This window comes from Oncorhynchus mykiss, chromosome 9 (assembly GCF_057628025.1).
Source record: "Oncorhynchus mykiss isolate SJ-2025 chromosome 9, ASM5762802v1, whole genome shotgun sequence".
Lineage (NCBI taxonomy): Eukaryota > Metazoa > Chordata > Actinopteri > Salmoniformes > Salmonidae > Oncorhynchus > Oncorhynchus mykiss.
Window position 1 is genome coordinate 51797152 of NC_143030.1, and position 20608 is coordinate 51817759.

Genomic DNA, 20608 nt, shown 5'->3' on the forward strand with positions numbered 1-20608 from the left:
GTGGGTTTGACAACCGACGGAGCACCTGCGATGTGTGGACACAGGAGCGGACTGGTGGCGAAGATACGGGAAAAGATGCAAGAGGAAAACGCGACAGGTGAGCTGACAGCTTATCATTGTATCATACACCAGGAAGCGTCGTGCGGTAAAGCCTTGAAAATGGAGCATGTAATGAGCATCATCACGCGCACAGTTAACTTTATCAGAGCCAAAGGTTTGAATCACCGCCAGTTCAAGGCATTTCTGACGGAGTTAGAAACGGAGCATGGTGATTTGCCTTATCACACAGAGGTGCGATGGCTAAGCCAGGGAAAGGTGCTTCAAAGATGTTTCGAGCTTCGTGAGGAGATTTGTCTGTTCTTGGACAGCAAAGGGAAAGACACAACACAACTCCGAGACGAAATGTTTCTGTGTGAAATGGCTTTTCTGTGTGACATTACGAGTCATCTGAATGCAATAAACTTGCAGCTGCAGGGTCGGGATCGTGTCATCTCTGATATGTACAGTACAGTGAAGGCATTTAAAACCAAACTGACTCTGTGGGAGACGCAGATGCGGAAAGAAAATTTGAGCCACTTTCCCAGCTGCCAGACCATGAAAGAGAAGCTCTCTACCAGTGCGTTCCCGAGCACACAGTTGGCTGATAAAATAGGTATGCTTGCCGCTGACTTTCGACGCCGATTTGCTGACTTTGAAGCACAAAAAAGCAGGTTGGAACTGCTCGGTAACCCATTTGCTGTTGACGTGGAAAGCTCACCACCAAACCTCCAAATGGAGTTGATTGACCTCCAATGCAATGATGCACTGAGGGCAAAATATGCGGCAGTGGGTGCTGCGGAGTTCGCCCGTTTCCTCCCCGGCACAATGCCCCAGCTGCGCATCCAGGCTGCTCAAACGTTGTCTATGTTTGGCAGCACATACCTGTGTGAACAACTGTTTTCTTTGATGAACCTGAACAAAACATCACACAGAAGTCGACTTACTGCTGAACACCTCCACTCAATTCTGAGGATTTCTTCAGCTCAGAGCCTTACCCCGAACATTGATGAACTTGTGGAAAAGATGGGACACCACCAAGTATCACCCTCAACCTCAAACAAGTGAACATTACTGTGCAATCACATATTTAGAGTTTTTACTCAGTTCAAGTTTAAAAGTTAAAATTTAATATTTGTTTTCACTGCATGTTACTTCTCCTTAAACAAAGTGTTGTTTTTGATTAATAGATTTTTGCACTTTATTTTTTTGTATTTCAATCCAATTATATTTTAAAAATATTTCAGTTGAGTGGATGATAGAAAATTGCTATTATTGTTTTTTCTTTGAAGTAAATTTAGCACACTTTTGCTAAAATAGAAAATATAGTCTACTGATGGTGCCTTGAATACCGGTTTCTTTCATTTAATGTTCATGTTATGGGGATATTTATATAAAGGAAATTTGTCTTTTGTGTCTGTTGAAAATTAAAGATTACTGACAGAGCCATAAGAAAATATTGCTTTATTTATCTGATCATATTGTAATATATTTGTTAGGTTTTCAGTAGGTTCAATTAGGTTCACTAGACTATATGCGTCATTTAAAAATTTTTCAATGAACATTCGAACAGTCCGGCCCTCGTCTTGTAGCTGATTTTTTTATTTGGCCCTCCGTCCATTTGACTTTGACACCCCTGCTTTAGAGGGTCCAATGTAGCCGTTTTAATCCATTTTCTTTTATAATTTCTGGGTACAAATTAAGTACCTTACTGTGATTGTTTTCAAATAAGATGGTCAAAAAGAAAGAAAAACAACTTCTTAGCAAAGAGCAATTTCTCAAGCTAAAATGTTGCTAGGACTGTCTGAGAGTGGGTGGAAAACTGAAAATGTGCTGTTATTGGCAGAAAGGTTTATAATTCTATTTCTTATTGATCTATTAATTAATTTACTGCATGCTCATGCCACAACTCCCTCCCAACAAACAGTTCTTACACTAAAAGGGCATTATCATCAATGTCTTGGAGGTGATATTTGTGCATCTGTAACTTTCTCACTCATTATTATTCACAAATCATTCAGGACTATCCGTAATCATAGTAGTATCCACATGAATGTAAAAACGTTTAGAAACATATCCTCCTGTGAGTTTGTGTCCAACCAAATACATAGATATCCTTCCCATTGAAGTCAATGGGTCAGTGATGGGTGGACCAGCAGCCATATTGAGTGTACCCATAGCAGTAAAGCGGGAAGTTAAAACAGCATTCTATTTTCTATGGGTGCAACCTGGAATTTCCTCTGGAGCTCGGAGCTGAACTGGCGACACATGTTGCCCATGTCGTGAGGGGAGCGACCCAGCTCACCCTCCACCTCGGCCTCCACGTCGGCCTCCCAGCTGGATGACGTCACCATGTGGGACGACACCACCCGGCTCAGGTCCCCCTCCGGAGAAACGTCCATGACTAGGGACAACACACAAATGTAGGCATATACAGTTACGAATACACACACATGCAGTCATGAACAAACATATAAAGAGGAATAGTATGCTAACAATAGCACCCACCCCATCTCACACACATATCTACTGGATGTGCAAGTGCATCCTTCTCCAAACTGCTCAGAGTTAAAGCTGCAATATGTAACTCTTTGGGCGACCTGATCAAATTCACCTAGAAATCTGAGTTATAGACCTGTCATTCTAATTGAAAACAAGTCTAAGAAGCAGTATATCTGTTCTACGTGCTCCATTTCTATGCTTCCCATTCTTAAGTTTAGTTTTTGTGTCTTTTACTTTCGGTTTCGTACACCAGTTTCAAACACATGAAAATACAATATTTTTGGTTATTGAAAATATATATTTCAGTGATTTAGATGCTACAATGATTATCTATACTTGCTTGTTTTGTCACAAACTGAAATTAGACAAACTATTAGAATTTTAGCAACCAGGAAATGGCAGTGCGATTTTTGAATATTGCACCTTGAAGATAAATATAGCTGTTGGTTTGACTAATCATTACTATAACTATGAATTCAAAAGCAGTGCCTTTTGTGAGACCTAGAGCTTGTTCTGGAAAACCATGGGGGCAGGTGGAGCTGTTTGTCCTAAGGTTTTGTAGATCGCCGTACCCATAGAAATGCATCACATTTAAGTGTTCTATTCAAATCTATGGCTGTACCTGTGTCACGAGCGCTCTTGCTGCTCTGGATGTGGTGATATATTTTCGTGGTTGCCAGCGAGGCCCTGTCCTTTGTTCCATTTCCTTTCTTCTCCTCTTCCTCCTCTTCGTCAGAGCTGCTCTGTGCCTGGGCCTGAGCGTGGAGGTTGGGCTTGGCTGCTGAAGTGGAGGGAAAGAATTGAATGAAAGAGAAATTAGTTGAATAAAGGGCTATTTTATGAAGTGAGAACTGGTTCTCCAATTATGTGAACATGAAAACCATATATTGTTGAAAGAATATATATATATATATATATTAAATGTCGTTCTCACTGGGTTTAAACAGTTTCCTAGGCCTCATCTTGACCGCCTGCCTCCCTCTTCGTGTGCCGCTCTTTCCCTCCTCCTCCGAGTTACTGGACGAGGGGCGGGAGTTGTGGCGCTTGCGCCCGGTGCAGGGACCTATGAGAGGGGAATCAAACGACTGAACCAGACCAAACCAGTAGAGCCTGACCAATAAACTGGTGAACTGATATTATCTGCCAATTATAATGGTTGCCTGAAGAGGGCGCTCTACGGCTGCTCATAGAACATCATTCAGCCCTAGGTCACGACGTGAGAGGAAGTGGTTTGGGGGAGTGGTTTGACGGTGAGTAGATCGCAACAGCCAGCGACAGCGTACTTGAATTAGTAAATTATCAAAAGTACACTTCACCAACCAAGAACACCAGGGGTGTAATCATTAGCCAAACAGTTGCAAAACTAAAACGAGAGTTTCTATTGGACAAATGCAGGAAGGTCCTTCCCCGTTTCATTAGGTTTAAGAACCTTTTTTTCAACAGAATAAACATAATGAAGACGCCCCTGTACTCATCACATTTACACTTATTTAACGTTAGCTGGCCAGCAATGTAGTTATGCTCTATCTAGCCAGTAAGATACTGTAGTTAGCCTAGCTCAGGGGTCTCCAACAGGTTGATCACGAGCTACCAGTAGCTCGCAGTGCACCGCCAATTTTTTTTGAAAGTACATGCAATTCTATGTTCCACTGCAAACTGTCATAAAGAAATTTCACAAGTATCAGACTGCGCAAGCTCCCAGCTATTATCTTATCCAGTGTTTCCCAAACTTTTTATAGTCCCATACCCCTTCAAACATTCAACCTCCAGCTGCATACCCCCTTAGCACCAGGGTCAGCGCACTCTCAAATGTTGTTTTTTGCCATCACTGTAAGCCTGCCAAACACACACACACACTATACGATACATTTATTAAACATAAGAATGAGTGTGAGTCTTTGTCACAACCCGGCTCATGGGAAGTGACAAAGAGCTCTTATAGGACAAGGGCACAAATAATAATCAACAACTTTGGCTTGAGTTCATTTGCACACAAAAAAATCATACAATGATGGAAAAAACAGTGTGTTGTCCTTGTTAATGCAGACAGAGAAAAGCTCCAACTTGTCCTGCACATTGAATATAGTTGTGGAGAGTCCCTGTAATCCTAGATTCAGATCATTCAGGTGAGAAAAAATATCACCCAGATAGGCCAGTTGTGTGAAAAATTGATCAACATGCGAGCGGTCAGACAAGTGAAAATTATGGTCAGTAAAGAAAACTTTAGGCTCGTCTCTCAATTCAAAAAAACGTGTCAATACTTTGCACCTTGATAACCAGCGCACTTCTGTATGTTGTAAAAGCATTACATGGTCGCTGCCCATTCCAATGCATAGTGCAGAAAATACTGAGAGTTCAGGGGCCTTGCTTTAACAAAGTTAACCACTTTCACTGTAGTGTACAAAATGTTTTTCAAGCGGTCAGGCATTCCCTTGGCAGCAAGAGCCTCTCGGTGGATGCTGCAGTGTACCCAAGTGGTATCGGGAGCAAATGCTTGCAAGCGCGTTACCACTACACTATATCTCCCTGTCATGGCTTTTGCGCCATCAATACAGATACCAACACATCTTGAGCACCAAAGTCTATTTGATGTCACAAAGCTGTCCAGTACTTTAAAAATATCCTCTCCTGTTGTAATGGTTTCCAGTGGTTTGCAGAAGAGGATGTCTTTGTTAATTGACCCCCCATAAACGTAATGGACATAGAGTTGAAGTCAGAAGTTTACATACACCTAGGTCAGAGTCATTCTACAAATTTCACTCCACAAATTTCTTGTTAACAAACTATAGTTTTGGCAAGTAAGCTAGGACATCTACTTTGTGCATGACACAAGTTATTTTTTACAACAATTGTTTACACACTGATTATTTCACTTATAATTCACTGTATCATAATTCCAGTGGGTCAGAAGTTTTGTATAAACACCATGGGACCACGCAGCCGTCATACCGCACAGGAAGGTCTCCTAGAGATGAACGTACTTTGGTGCAAAACGTGCAAATCAATCCCTGAACAACAGCAAAGGAGCTTGTGAAGATGCTGGAGGAAACAGGTATAAAAGTATCTATATCCACAGTCAAACAAGTCCTATATCGACATAACCTGAAAGGCCGCTCAGCAAGGAAGAAGCCACTGCTCCAAAACCGCTTTTTGGAGAAATGTCCTCTGGTCTGATTAAACAAAAATAGAACTGTTTGGCCATAATAACCATTGTTATGTTTCGAGGAAAAAGGGGGAGGCTTGCAAGAGCCGAAGAACACCTTTGCTTGCTGCAGGAGGGACTGGTGCACTTCACAAAATAGATGGCATCATGAGGAAAGGAAAATTATGTGGATATATTGAAGCAACATCTCAAGACATCAGTTAGGAAGTTAAAGCTTGGTTGCAAATGGGTCTTTCAAATGGACAATGACCACAAGCATACTTCCAAATTTGTGGCAAAATGGCTTAAGGACAACAAAGTCAAGGTATTGGAGTGGCCATCACAAAGCCCTGATCTCAATCCCATAGAAAAATTGTGGGCAGAACTGAAAAAGCGTGTGCGAGCAAGGAGGTCTACAAACCTGACTCAGTTACACCAGCTCTGTCAGGAGGAATGGGCCAAAATTCACCCAACTTATTGTGGGAAACTTGTGGAAGGCTACCCGAAATGTTTGACCCAAGTTAAACAATTTAAAGGCAATGCTAACAAATACTAACTAACATTCCCCACTGGGAATGTGATGAAAGAAATAAAAGCTGAAATAAATCAATCTCTCCACTATTATTCTGACATTTCACATTCTTCATTTAAAGTGGTGATCCTAACTGACACAAGATAGAGAATGTTTACTAGGATTAAATGTCAGGAATTGTGAAAAACTGAGTTTAAAGTTATTTGGCTAAGGTGTATGTAAACTTCCGACTTCAACTGTATACCAAGAGCTGTGCCAGGCCAGCCAAGTCTGTTGACTCATCCAGCTGTGACGCATAGAATTCACTGGCTTTTATGCGAAGTAGTAATTATTTCAAAACATCTCCTTCCATGTCACTGATGCGTTGGGAAACAGTGTTGTTTGATGAAGACATTGTCTGTGTAGTTTTTTGGGCCTTTTCCCCCAGCATTGTCCCAGCCATATCCGCGGCAGTAGGAAGAATTAAGTCCTCCACAATAGCATGGGGCTTGCCTGTCCTAGTGACTCGGTAGCACACAATACAAGACGCTTCTAGCCCCTTCTTATTAAATGGTATCTGTTGCCTTTATACATGTCTTACTACTCGAAAGTCGTCTTAATTCTCGCTCAAAAAACTCCTGAACAGGCAGTTAACTGTTCCTAGGCCGTCATTGAAAATAAGAATTTGTTCTTAACTGACTTGCTTAGTTAAATAAAGGTTAAATGGCCCAACGTCCCTGTCTGTTGTTCAGTGCTTTCCCGGGTAAGGGGGCAGTAGCTCTTCGGCTGCATCAGATTCACAACTGCCAGTGTCCATGCTAGCTGGGCGAACAACAAATGTAGATTTACTGACTTGTGGAAGCAGCACATCTAATGCTAGCATCAGTAAATCTACATTTGTTGTTCGCCCAGCTAGCATGGACACTGACAGTTGTGTCGTCGACAACCAATATGTATGTGTCTCTATTAATTTTTTTAACCATTTGTGTCCCGATTCAGGACGCAAGTCATGACTTCACAGGAGAGCCTTTTGAACATACTTTTTAAAAAAATATTAAAATCAAAATGCGTTTTTTGGCAGAAATGCCTTCTCGAACATGTGAACTTTTATGTGCCTTAATATCAAACTTGTATGTCATCTGTAAATATGAATACATTTGTTAAATTACGAGCCTAGTTGGCTTAGCCACAGAGAAAAAGCAGCAACCTTCCTGCTAGCGATGATTGGCTGAGATAATCAGTGAGCTGGACATGCCGAGAGATGAGTTTGGATTGGTCTGCAGTGTTGCATCTTGTGTCTATAAAATGAGCTGCTCGTAATGCGTAGATAAATCCTTTCTACTGCATTTTTAAAAAAAGATATACTGTTAGCCATGGAGAACTGCAAATATGTTGCTACTGCTCTCAATAACATTGTTGCCCTGAATTTATCAGGCATTATCGACAAAGGTCACTATGAAAAGGTTGCGATGGACTACTTTCTGGACGACGAATGCTGACTCTCTCTCACTCTGAAAATAACATGTTTTGAAATCAGCGGAACACAACGGGCCAAACAAGCTGTGCAAACTAAACGGAAACAACACAGGGTGTCTTATAAAAGGGGTTGCAGTCTCCCGTAAAGCTTTCATCCATGTATACAGGTAAGAATCTAACTACAGATTCAGATATTATACGTTTCTAATTTTGTCAGAAAGTTGTTTTCATTGCAAGCTAAAGCTTGCTGTTAGCTAGCCAGCTGGAGATCAATGGCTTGCTTGCTAACTAATAACATTAAACCTAACGTTATTTGGTTAACTTTAGCTTGCTATTCCAATCGGTTTGTATTGCTAGTAACGTTACTCTATGGATTGGGATTATAGTTCATTCATTAGCTAGCTAACGTTAACGTGACATGTCTAAACAAAATATCCAAAGTTAAAGCTTGCTGTTAGCTAGCTAACATTAGCGGAGGTTAGGTGGCTGGCTTGCTAGCTAACATTAACTTGTGTGTACGAGGTGTGTGTAACGTTAATTATATTTTCACAGAATGCCATTTTGCATTGCTAGTTATAGCCTGTTAGCTAGCTAACTAGCTAACATTGAACCTATTGGTTAACTTCAGCTAGCTATGACAATTGGTTTGTATTGCTAGTTAAAGCTTGCTGTTAGCTAGCCAGCTGACATTAGACCTATTGGTTAACTTCAGCTAGCTATGACAATTGGTTTGTATTGCTAGTTAAAGCTTGCTGTTAGCTAGCCAGCTGACATTAGATGGCTGGCAAGCTACAGTAGCTACCGTTTACCTGTATGAACTGTGTGTAGTGATGTTATCTCAAAATGCCATTTCGCAACTATTGTATAATAATGCTAAAATATTTGTATCTGGAATCTGTCTTTCAGCATCAATCACTCATCATCATAATCCACCAGTCATACAGTCATCAAAAAGAAAGCTAGCACAAGCAAGCAAAGGCAGCAGCGCAGTCATCAACTACATGCACCATTTCCTCACCAACTACGGAGTTGGGAAAATTCGTGTGGACCTGTTTTGTGATAACTGCAGTGGCCAAAACAAGAACAGGTTTGTGCCTGGTGGACCATGCCCAAGCTCCACTACAATCTGGACCTTCACTTCCTGATCACAGGCCAGACCAAGTTTTCCCCCCGACTGCTGCTTCGGCCTCATCGAGCAGCGCTTCAGAAAGACCAGAGTGAACACTTTATCTGAGATTGCTGATGTTGTGAAGGACAGCACTGTGACAGAGGTCAACATCACACAGCTGGTTGGACTGGAGGATGGTACGGTGCTGGTGGAAAGCTATGGCTAGCAACAACACCTGACTCTGTACTTCAGGCCGCTGCCACAGATCAAGCAGTACCAGCACTTCAGGTAAACTGGGGAGGTGAATTGATGTTGTGCAGGGTTGTAATGTCTTCAGATTTTTTGTTGATATTCCCTCTTTTACAGCTTCAATGCTCTGGAGCCTGGTGTCGTTGCCAAGGAGCGTTCGGACTGTCAGGACCAGGTTTCAGCTGCTGCGCAACGCTAACATCCTTCCTCCCATAAATGATTTGCCCTTAAAAGCACCACCTGGACTGGACACAGCTAGACAAACTATCTTTTTGACAAGATCAGGGACTTTTCCGACGAAGAGGCTATGGACATCACATGCCCTGCACCAAAGTCAAGGACAGGACAGAAACAGGCTCTCCGAATAGATTCCCTTGTTCATGCGTGGTTTGGACGGACCAGTCATCAGCACTATCTGCAGTGTCTCTATTCACATGACTCTCTCCTAACACACACACCATAAGTTGCTGCTACTATTTTTTAGTTTATCTCACTGTTCAGCCACTTTACCCCGGATTGCATACATATAACTCTCATCTATCACTGATATCATTATTGATATTGTTCTTGTACATACTGTATATTTTATTTATATTGACACTATCTTTTTCTGATATTGCTACAATGCAAGTAACCATTTGGCTGTACCTTTTACACCTTCTGAAGAGACCATCCAGTTAGCAAGACTGAGGAAAATATTGATAGCTAAAATTAATATTGATGTGTGATCGTAACACGATTTTGTGACATACCACAACAATATCATGTGACCGTATTAAGTGTCCACCACATAAATATATGGCGCATGCATCTGTTAATGCACTGTACATGTGCAAAAAAAAAAAAAAAAAAAAAAAAAAAAAAAAAAAAAAAAACTCAGGTTTCATGGCCTTATCACATAGTATTCCATACATAAGTTAAGTGCATGTGTAACAGTATATAAAGTATGCTAATATAATGGTGTGAAGGCATTTGGGCAATGGTGTAAAGTACTTAAGTAAAAATACTTTAAAGTACAAATTAAGTAGTTTTTTGTGGTATCTGTACATTACTTTACTATTTATATTTTTGGCAACTTTTACTTCACTACATTAGTAAAGAAAATGATGTACGTTTTACGCCATACATTTTTCTTGACACCCAAAAGTACTCGTTACATTTTGACAGGAAAATTGTCCAATTCACACACTTATCAAGAGAACATCCCAAGTCATCCCTACTGCCTCCGATCTGGCACACTCACTAAACACAAATTCTTTGTTTGTAAATTATGTCTGAGTGTGCCCCTGGCTCTCCGTCAATAAAAAAAAATGAATAATACAACTGTGCCATCTGGTTTAATATAAGGAATTTGAAATGATTTCTACTTTGTGGCAGACGGCAGGGAGAGGTGAGGGGAGTGGTTATTGAGGGGAGATATCTTGCAGCCTGCTGGCTCCAGCCCCGAGCCTTATATGGACTTCCTGCCCCAACGAGGCGAGCAACTGCAAAGTAGGCTTACCTGGCAGAAGTATATCATGAGTAAGTATAGCATTTGTATCTATTTATTATTTGCAAACTTTGCAATGAAATTAGCAGCAGCAGAACCATCACTAGACCAGCAGATTAGACGGCACATTCCTCACTTGCTAGATGTGCAATTTAAAGTGTTAGTTTTCTTCCACCCCAAAGAAGGTATTCTGATGCGATTTATGCTTTAACATGGACTCAGAACATCCAATTGTATTGTTTCTCTATGAACCATTGTAATAGAGAGTGAAAAACTAAAAAATATATAAAACCAGTTCAAATAAAACTGAGAACATAAGTTTGGAAAATATAAAACATTATTTAGGGTAAAAAAAAAAAAAATGTTTTTATAGGGCCCCCTTGGAGTTGTTTAACCATTATTTTACCAGATATATCTTGTACACTAAAGACCCAGGGGAGAGAAGGATGTAAAAAAAATGTAGCTTGCGACATGTTTTATTTAAAAGAAATAGCTCTCATGCTAGAAAAGGTTGGAGACCTAGCTAGCAAGCAATCTGCTACTTATGTATGAACACTCATCCTTGATCCAAAAATAACACGGTTACTGTATGGGCTTATTATGTTAGTGAGTTTATTTATTTAGTTTTCCGAAGTGTGCAATCTGCATAAAGCAGGCCATGTGCTTGCAATCATAAGATTGTTAGCTAGCTAAATTAGAATGTGTGACTAAAACCAGTGTGGCAAGCATTTTCAGTCATCAGCGCATGCCATTTGCAGTTGAACTATATAGCCAATAGATTTTGTATTGAATAACAATGTAACTGACATGATGGTTTCAGCAAGAAAACATTGTCTTAACGAACAGCTAGCACATGCTTGTCATAACCATTAAGCTATAAAAGAACATAACACACTTTAATTGCAAGGTTGCCATAAGGTATTTGTTTTCGTAAAAAGCACTGTAGTGAATCCACTCAATAAAAATGCTGACGCTGACACCTATTTGGTGACATTACAAACTGCATTTCACTGAATTGGTTGTGAACTTGTGACTAGCGACGTTTCAGATTTACTTTGAGAATAAGTTGAATTAATTCAGCCCATGTTTATTAGTGTGCTTGTGGTGCTTCAGCACAAACACTTCTGCATTATTATCCACTGCCATAGATGTTTAAATTGTACCTATACAAATGTAAATTGAACAAGTGTTTTGAATTTAGTTTGATATTTATAAGAGGATATAGTTGTTTTTGGTGGTCATCATGTAAACCCCCACACATATCTTAAATAAGATGAACTGTAATATTTAGAAATCATAATTTAATCCTTTACAGCAGGGTTTTCCAACAGGTGGTTTTACTTGGCAACCTATGTTTTCTGTGCAAAAAATTATAATATTCATTTGGAAATAACACCAGGAAATCAGCTTTAAGTGATTAGAATTTTGGAAATCCGTTTCCAAGTTTTCCCACACATAAGAGACACGTGATCGTATACAAATGTAAGCTAGTTTTGAAACTAATATGTTTTAGTAAAATATTTTATCCGTTTGGGCTTATTGTGGTCAATTTGCAGTGTATAAATGTGTAATTATGTTCCGGCCTCAAGGCCATCCGCTCAAGAGAAAATCGGCCTGTGGCTGAATCTAGTTGATGATCCCTGATTTAGAGCACAATTTGTGCCTAAAAAAAAAAGTTTTTCATTCCAACTCTAAAAGAACAATATATTGGCAGATATATAGGTAATTGTTAACTTTTGCCTCCCTAAAATCATTATCGGACCCAAAAATCCCAAATTGATCGGGCTGTAATAAACCAGCCCAGACGATGCTAGATTACAAGATCAGCTGAATGAACAATTTCTCCACATTATTACCACCCATCTTTCTCTTTGTGGACACTGGTGTTAATAAGATCATTTTCTTTCAGAGCGTTACAGCTGTGGTCTTTTACCTGACAGGTGAAAGCTGCGTTGATCCAGCTTGTGCCTTCGCTCAGAGTATGGGGTTTTCTAGGGGAAACACAGTCATACGTTAACCCAGAAGTTTGCGTTAGAAATATGGTGTTGGTCCTTTTGACCAGATCCCTATGGTCATAAATTGTGCACTACATAGGGAAAAGGGTGCTATTTCAGACACAGCCCTACAGTTATTTCCTGGTTATGAAGTGCTCGGGCAGACACTGCAAATTAGTGCCTACTACCCATAAACCCTGTTTCCCGGACACAGATTAAGCCTAGGTCTGTGCGACAATGCATGCTCATTGGAGAATCTACATTGAAATAACTTTTTATTCTGGGACTAGGCTTAATTCTCGCAAACTGGCCCTTAGTATCCGTACCTCCAGTGCGGTTGTCAGGGCTGCCGGGTTGAACACCTCCACTCGGGTCGATGACATCTCTGACCTGGACGAGGACTGGCTCAACTTCACTCTGGAGACAAGTGACTCCTTGTCGAAGGACTCGGGCAGGCCCAGCTGGCCTGGGGAGCCAAAATGGAGGGCGAATTGATCAGTCTCTCCTGGAGAGGGCTGTGATTGGAGAAGAGGGGAGGGCAGCACTGACTTCTGGAGGGCCGTGGAGGTCAAGAGGAGCTGGGAGGGAGGGCAGAGGAGGGGAGACTGGGCTGGGGAGAGAGCAGGCTGGATTGGGCTCAGCTGGGGTGGCAGAAAGGAAGAGAGAGAGTGAGATATGTAGAGTATGTGGGAAGCCAATTGAGTTGGTCCTACAAATCATACATTTTTTAAAATAATATTGATAACTTAAAGATTGTACAGTTTCTTTCAATTTTTGCCTAAAATGACATACTCAAATCTAACTGCCTGTAGCTCAGGACCTAAAGCAAGGATATGCATATTATTGCTACCATTTTAAAGGAAACACTTTGAAGTTTGTGAAATGTAGGAGAATATAACACATTAGATGAAGTTTACATACACCTTAGCCAAATACATTTAAACTCTGTTTCTCAAAATTCCTGACATTTAATCTTAGTAAAAATTCCCTGTCTTAGGTCAGTTAGGATCACCACTTTATTTTAAGAATGTGAAATCTCAGAATAATAGTAGAGAATAATTTATTTCAGCTTTTATTTCTTTCATCACATTCCCAGTGGGTCAGACGTTTACATACACTCAATTAGTATTCGGTAGCATTGCCTTTAAATTGTTTAACTTGAGTCAAACGTTTCAGGTAGCCTTCCACAAGCTCCCCACAATAAGCTGGGTGAATTTTGGCCCATTCCTCCTGACAGAGCTGATGTAGCTGAGTCAGGTTTGTAGGCCTCCTTGCGCACACACGCTTTTTAAATTTTCTATAGGCTTGAGGTCAGGGCTTTGTGATGGCCACTCCAATACCTTGACTTTGTTGTCCTTAAACCCATTTGCAACCAAGCTTTAACTTCCTGACTGATTTCTTGATGTTGCTTCAATATATCCACATAATTTTCCTTTCCTCACGATGCCATCTATTTTGTGAAGTGCACCAGTCCCTCCTGCAGCAAAGCACCCCCAAAACATGATGCTGCCACCCCCGTGCTTCACGGTTAGGATGGTGTTCTTTGGCTTGCAAGCCTCCCCCTTTTCCCTCCAAACACAACGATGGTTATTATGGCCAAAGAGTTCTATTTTTGTTTCATCAGACCAGAGGACATCTTTGTCCCCATGTGCAGTTGCAAACCGAAGTCTGGCTTTTTTATGGTGGTTTTGGAGCAGTGGCTTCTTCCTTGCTGAGCGGCCTTTCAGGTTATGTCGATATAGAACTTGTTTAACTGTGGATATAGATACTTTTGTACCTGTTTCCTCTAGCATCTTTACAAGGTACTTTGCTGTTGTTCTGGGATTGATTTGCACTTTTCACACCAAAGTACGTTCATCTCTAGGAGACAGAACACGTCTCCTTCCTGAGCGGTATGATGGCTGCGTGGTCCCATGGTGTTTATACTTGTGTGCTATTGTTTGTACAGATGAGTGGTGCCTTCAGGCGTTTGGAAATTGCTCCCAAGGATGAACCAGACTTGTGGAGGTCTACAATTTTTTTTCTGAGGTCTTGGCTGATTTCTTTTGATTTTTCCATAATGTCAAGCAAAGAGGCACTGAGTTTGATGGTAGGCCTTGAAATACATCCACAGGTACACCTCCAATTGACTCATGATGTCAATTAGCCCATCAGAAGCTTCTAAAGCCATGACATCATTTTTTGGCATTTTCCAAGCTGTTTAAAGGAACGATCAACTTAGTGTATGTAAACTTCTGACCCACTGGAATTGTGATACAGTGAAATAATCTGTCTGTAAACAATGGTTGGAAAAATGACTTGTCATGCACAAAGTAGATGTCCCAACCAACTTGCCAAAACTATAGCTTGTTAACAAGACATTTGTGGAGTGGTTGAAAAACGAGTTTTAATGACTCCAACCTAAGTGTATGGCAACTTCCGACTTCAAATGTAAGTACATTATTTACCTTCAGAGGTGAATGTATTAAACCAGTTGCCATGATAAGTTTGTTGTCGTGCATACTCCTCAAACAAGTGTGGTATTTTTTTCACTGTAATAGCTACTGTAAATTGGACAGTGCAGTTTAGATTAACACACATTTAAGCTTTCTGCCCATATAAGACATGCCTATGTCCTGGAAAGTTTGCTGTTACTTACAACTGTCATGCTAATCACATTAGCACACGTTAGCTCAACTGTCCCGGTATAGGGACACCGATCCCGAAGAGGTTTTAAAAAAGGTAGTGAAAGATTATCACACCTACTTACAGCAAAATTGTAAAAAAATAATTCTTAAGGTTTCACGAGAAAATCAATTCATCCCAAATGATGAGGAATAGCCCATCGCTACAGTAGAATCACATCTGTCACAACAGTAGTAGACATTCTCATTAAAATGTGACTTGTAGTAAATAGTAAAATAGTAATAGTAAAATATCTTCGGCAGCGAGAAAGAATCACAGCCATAGCCTACAGTTCGATCTACAGTTTTCAAAACATTTCAATACTATCGTGCAACATGGCTACGTTCAGTTCGTACCAATACCAGCTACACACACAGCACACAATAGGGATGGGGGGAATTGACATGTGAATTGTTTCCGCGGGCTACGGTCACACTTCCTCAATTCAACAACTATCAAGTAAAAAATACACCTATAAATTCCACCTCAAAGTTTTTTCCTTCACTATTTGACTGAATAATTCAACTTCTGTCGATTGTGGGAAGAAAATCTATCCATTTCTCCAACTGTTTATTTTTGTAGACAAACAGAAATCCCAATGAACAGAATATATTTATTTTGTGGTATCCCTGGAGGTCTGCCCTTGGGTTTGGTGACAGAGGGGAGGTACGTGCAGCAATGTTGCCTCCCGCTGCTGGGAGTACACGGGCTGGCTGGGCACCCTGACACTGATGGCCCAAAGTAGAGGGAATTAGGGGAGAGTGCCAACCAGTTGTGCAGGCCACATAAAGGGAGCACCATGGCACACCGCAAAGAAAACCGAGAGAGAGGCAAGGAGTGAGCCTACGGACGGGAACGAAGCTCCCGGGGGTAAGGAGCCGAATCTGAGAAGGACTGAGCCAAACCTAAGTTATTTTGTTGTTGACTAGTAAAGTTGTGTTTTCTGACTAGAACCTCCCTGTCTCTGTGTTCATCTCTGCACGCTCAACCCAAACACCCTGCGGTTTACCAGATACGGTGGAGAATGCGGGCAACTCCGTAGCTTTGGGCGCCGTGGGGTTGTGGTAGCGCAACTCATGACTCCAATATTAGCAGGCAGTGTTTAGACTGTCCACTTTGAAGAGCTGAGCTATATAAGGAATGGAACATATAGAACCAGGTCCCCGCTACCATTATAACCTATACAGCTGTCAAATGCGGGCGCTAACCATCAAGAACTGAGATGGAAAGATAATGGTGGAGAAAGGTCAAGGGAAGCTATTTTCATATAGAGGGAGGGGACTCTATACGTTACGCAAAGACAGAATACTATAAAGGCAGGACTCTGTAATATGATAATTTAGTATTTTCCATGGAAGGGCTTGGCTATGTTACATCTGTAATAAAGTCTAAATTGAATTCACAAGTTCCGGTATCTGTGCAAATATTTAACTAAAGATATTCCACAACAGGGTCAAGCGTACCGAAATTAACATGGAGGAACTGGTGGCTCAGTTTATCCTCAGCCAGCAGAAGCAACAGGCGCTAGAGGAGCAGCGCCAACAAAAGCTCAGACTGGTAACGGAGGTAGCCCAGTTGAAGGGTGGGATGGCTCAGGAGTCTAGAGGAAGATGACGTGAAGATATATTTGTGCACCTTCAAGAGGATGGAGCAGAAGGAAGGATGGCCCAAGCGGGCTAGCCTTTTGGCACACTGTCTCTCCGGGAAGGCCCAGAAGGCCTACATCGACTTGAACGCCGACCAGATGGCAAATTATGAGGGACTCAAACGTGAGATCCTGAGCCGTTATAGATTCAGCCACGCACGCCGTGCACAACTGGTCCAACACTGGGACTTTGACTCCACTATCTCCCCCCGTGCCCAGATGAGCAACCTGGTGCGCCTTGCCAAGGGCTGGCTACTGACCAAAGTACCATCCAGCCCAATAATCGATAAGGTCGCCCTGGATAGTTATCTTCGGGCCCTCCCCTACAAGATAAGGAAATTGCTGACCGCGGTGGAAACCCACCAGAACCTGCTAAAAGAGGCCCGGATGAAGAGTGGACTCGGGGAGGAGGAAGAAAAGCACAGAGAGGAGAGGGGCTGAAGGGCTCCCGGATAGAACCGGCCGTGAAGCGGGAGGGTGACCCAAACCGACGACAACATCCACTGCTGGACCTAGATCTGAGGTGCTGCTATGAGTGCGGTGAGCCAGGACACGTTGCATGTTGTTGCCCTGGCTGGGAGGAGTCCATGCCCTCCGCATCCCCCCAGCTCCGGGTAGACCCGGATGGAGAGTTATGTCACCTCCTGTTCGGCGCAGACCCCTCAAATTGTTCCAGTACGAATCAATGGCGTCGACACCAGCGCTCTGCTGGACTCCGGCAGCATGGTAACCCTGGCCCAACCGCAGTGGCTCACACGAGAGGGAAAAGACGAACCGGGGGACGAGGAGATGACAGTGTCATGTGTACATGGGGACACGACGAGGTACCCAACCGTGCCGGTGCGGATAACCACCCCAAGCGGGGAGTGCTAGATGCGAGTGGGGGCTGTTCCTAACCTGCCTAGTCCCTTTCTCCTCGGTAGAGATTGACCTCTCTTCCAGGCACTGTGGAGGAGGGACCCTGGGGAGGCACGTGAGCGAGGTAGGAAGGAGAGGAAAAAGGACGGTCGCCTGCGCAACCCACTCCCTGCTGCGCGAGTTGTCCACTGGGGTTGAGTCGTACCAGGAGGAGGGAGACAACCCCGCACCGGGAAGCGAGCCATCGTCCAAGGAGGACCTCAGGCTCCCCTTTATGGAGATGGAGGCACCCGACGGACCACCCAACACGGGAATCCTCACGTGACAGTTCGGGATTGTCCAGTTAGAAGACCCCAACCTTCAGAATGCAAGGGACCAGGTAGTCACGGTGGACAGCGCACTATCAACCAGGGTAAATGAGTGGCGCTACCCCCACTTCACCATCAAGCATAATTTATTATCAGGTCGTAAAGTACAAATGGGGAGACGAAAGACTTGTTACTCATACCCACCCAGTATGTTAGAACTGTCTTGCAGCTCACCCACACCCACCTGCTCAGGGCACACTTGGAGGGCGCACCGTGGAGGACTACTGCCGTAACTGCCAGGAGTGCCAGATCACTGCTCCGAGGGCACATTATAGAAACCGTTTGGTTCCCTTGCCCATTATAGGGGTGCCATTTTGAGCAGGTGGCGATGGATCTGCTGGGTCTGTTGGTGAAAACCGCAAGGGGACACCAATACATCCTGGTAATCATGGATTAAACCACCTGGTATCTGGAGGTGATCCTGCTACGCATGGCGGCAGCGCAAGGTATCGCACGGGAGCTCTTTCATTTATTCAGCCAGGTGGGTATTCCGCAAGAAATCCTGACGGACCAGAGCACTGCGTTCATGTCTCATGTAGTGAAAGATGTCTGCAATCTTTTACGAATCAAACAGGTGAGGACCAGTGTGTACCATCCACAAACAGACAGGCTAGTTGAACGCTTCAATAAGACCCTAAAGCAGATGCTGAAGAAGGTCACCGAGAGAAACGGAAGGAACTGGGACCAGCTGCTGCCCCAGTTGATGTTCGCAAGGTACCCCAAGTGTCCACTGGGTTCTCCCCCTTTGAGCTTATGTATGGCCGCGGACTGCTGGGCCTAGCCAAGGAGGTCTGCGAGGACCAACCAACCCCCCCCCTTGCAGCGTGGTGGAACATGTGGAGGACATGAGGATGAAGGCGATTTGGCCAGTGGTGAGGGAGCACATATCCCAGGCGCAACGCACTTAGGAACGTGTATACAACCGGGGGGCCCAACCACGAGAGTTCCACCTGGGTGAGAAGGTCTTGGTGCTGATCCCCACAAAGGAGAGCAAATTCCTGACTGTGACATCGTTGAGCAGGTAGGCGACGTCAATTATAAGGTCCGCCGGGCGGGGAGGAAACCCCTCCAGCTTTACCATGTGAACCTACTGAAGTGGCACGCATGAGAAGCGCTGTGAGAAACATGGACCTGGCCACAGCAGAACCCACCCTCTGTCGAAATGGGGGAAGACCTCAGCCCGCCCCAACGACAAGCGCTCTGAGAGTTGGTCCAGCAGAATACGGCCGTGTTTTCTGAGGTGCCGGGGTGCACAGATCTCGTGGAACATCATATCCACACACGTACTGGAGAAAAAGTGCATAAACAGACATACCAGAAGCCCAGAGGGCGGCGGTCCAGCAGGAACAGGGCTCCAGCAACCTTTCAGCGTCCTGCGCCCGCACTGTGAGTAGGCTGCTGCTTATTGGGATGATATAATCGTGCACAGTGACATTTGGGAGTCCCATCTCTGAAGGTTACAGGCGGTGGATGTGCTGATCGCGAACCCCCAAAGGTGCAAGCTGGACTACGCCAAGGTGGAGTACCTGGGCTATCAAATAGGCTTTTTTTTGCCGCCATTAGGGAATGGCCAGAGGCAGGTGAAGTCGTTCCTGGGATTACCAGGCTACTACAGTCGATTTGTACCTAACTCTGCCCCAATAACTTCTCCCCTCACTGACATAACGAAGGCACGCCTACCCCAGAGGGTGCGATGGACGGATGACACAGAGGCAGCTTTATAGGCCCTGAAGGATGCGCGTTGTTAGCACCTGGTACTCGTCGCCGAAGACTCCTGGTCCAGACAGACGCGTCTCACACGGGTAGGGGCCGTCTTGTCTCAAGAGCAGGGAGGAGAGGAGTTTCCCCATCATGTTTGTCAGCAGGAAGCTCCTCCCGAGGGAGAACTACTCCATTGTCAAGGAGTGCCTCACTGTGAAGTGGGCACTGGACACCCTCAAGTATTACCACCTCAGGAGGAAGTTCACTCTAAACACTGACCATGCCGCCCTTGTGTAGACAGTAAGAGGTAAGGGCACAAATGACCGCGTCACAAGCTGGTTCCTGTCATTACAGCAATTTTCTTTCGGTCATCCACAGGTTGGGGGCCCAGCACAGCAATGCTGCCACCCTCTACAGAGAGAGGCAAGGAGTGAGCCTATGGAAGGGAACGAAGCTCCCGGAAGCATGGAGCCAAATCTAAGGACAGAGCCAAACTTAACCAAATAACTTATGTTTATTTTGTTGCCAAAAAAAGTCATGTTTTCTGACTAGAATCTCCCTGTCTCTGTGGTCATCTCTGCAAGCTCACGCAACACTGCACTGTTTACCACAATATATATATATATATACAGTCGTGGCCAAAAGATTTGAGAATGACACATTCATTTCCACAAAGTTTGCTGCTTCAGTGTCTTTAGATATTTTTGTCAGATGTTACTATGGAATACTGAAGTATAATTACAAGCATTTCATAAGTGTCAAAGGCTTTTATTGACAATGATATTAAGTTGATGCAAAGAGTCAATATTTGCAGTGTTGACCCTTCTTTTTCAAGACCTCTGCAATCCGCCCTGGTATGCTGTCA

At 43.4% G+C, this 20608-nt stretch overlaps 1 protein-coding gene and 1 long non-coding RNA gene across 2 annotated transcripts in view; one reads left to right on the forward strand and one right to left on the reverse strand.

Annotated features, from left to right (window-relative positions):
• Window positions 1-20608, reverse strand: part of sycp2 (synaptonemal complex protein 2) — a 67739-nt gene that overhangs the window by 9604 nt on the left and 37527 nt on the right. Inside the window, exons 35-39 of the mRNA XM_090185811.1 lie at window positions 12834-13148; window positions 12447-12504; window positions 3473-3601; window positions 3161-3319; window positions 2265-2440 (exon numbers count right to left, since the gene is read on the reverse strand). Of these exons, the coding sequence (XP_090041937.1) occupies window positions 2265-2440; window positions 3161-3319; window positions 3473-3601; window positions 12447-12504; window positions 12834-13148 (837 nt within the window). The remainder of the gene's footprint in view (window positions 1-2264; window positions 2441-3160; window positions 3320-3472; window positions 3602-12446; window positions 12505-12833; window positions 13149-20608) is intronic.
• Window positions 7473-9883, forward strand: LOC149981254 (uncharacterized). The gene is made up of 3 exons (XR_016483303.1): window positions 7473-7834; window positions 8574-9063; window positions 9142-9883. It is a non-coding gene; the product is annotated as an uncharacterized LOC149981254 (long non-coding RNA).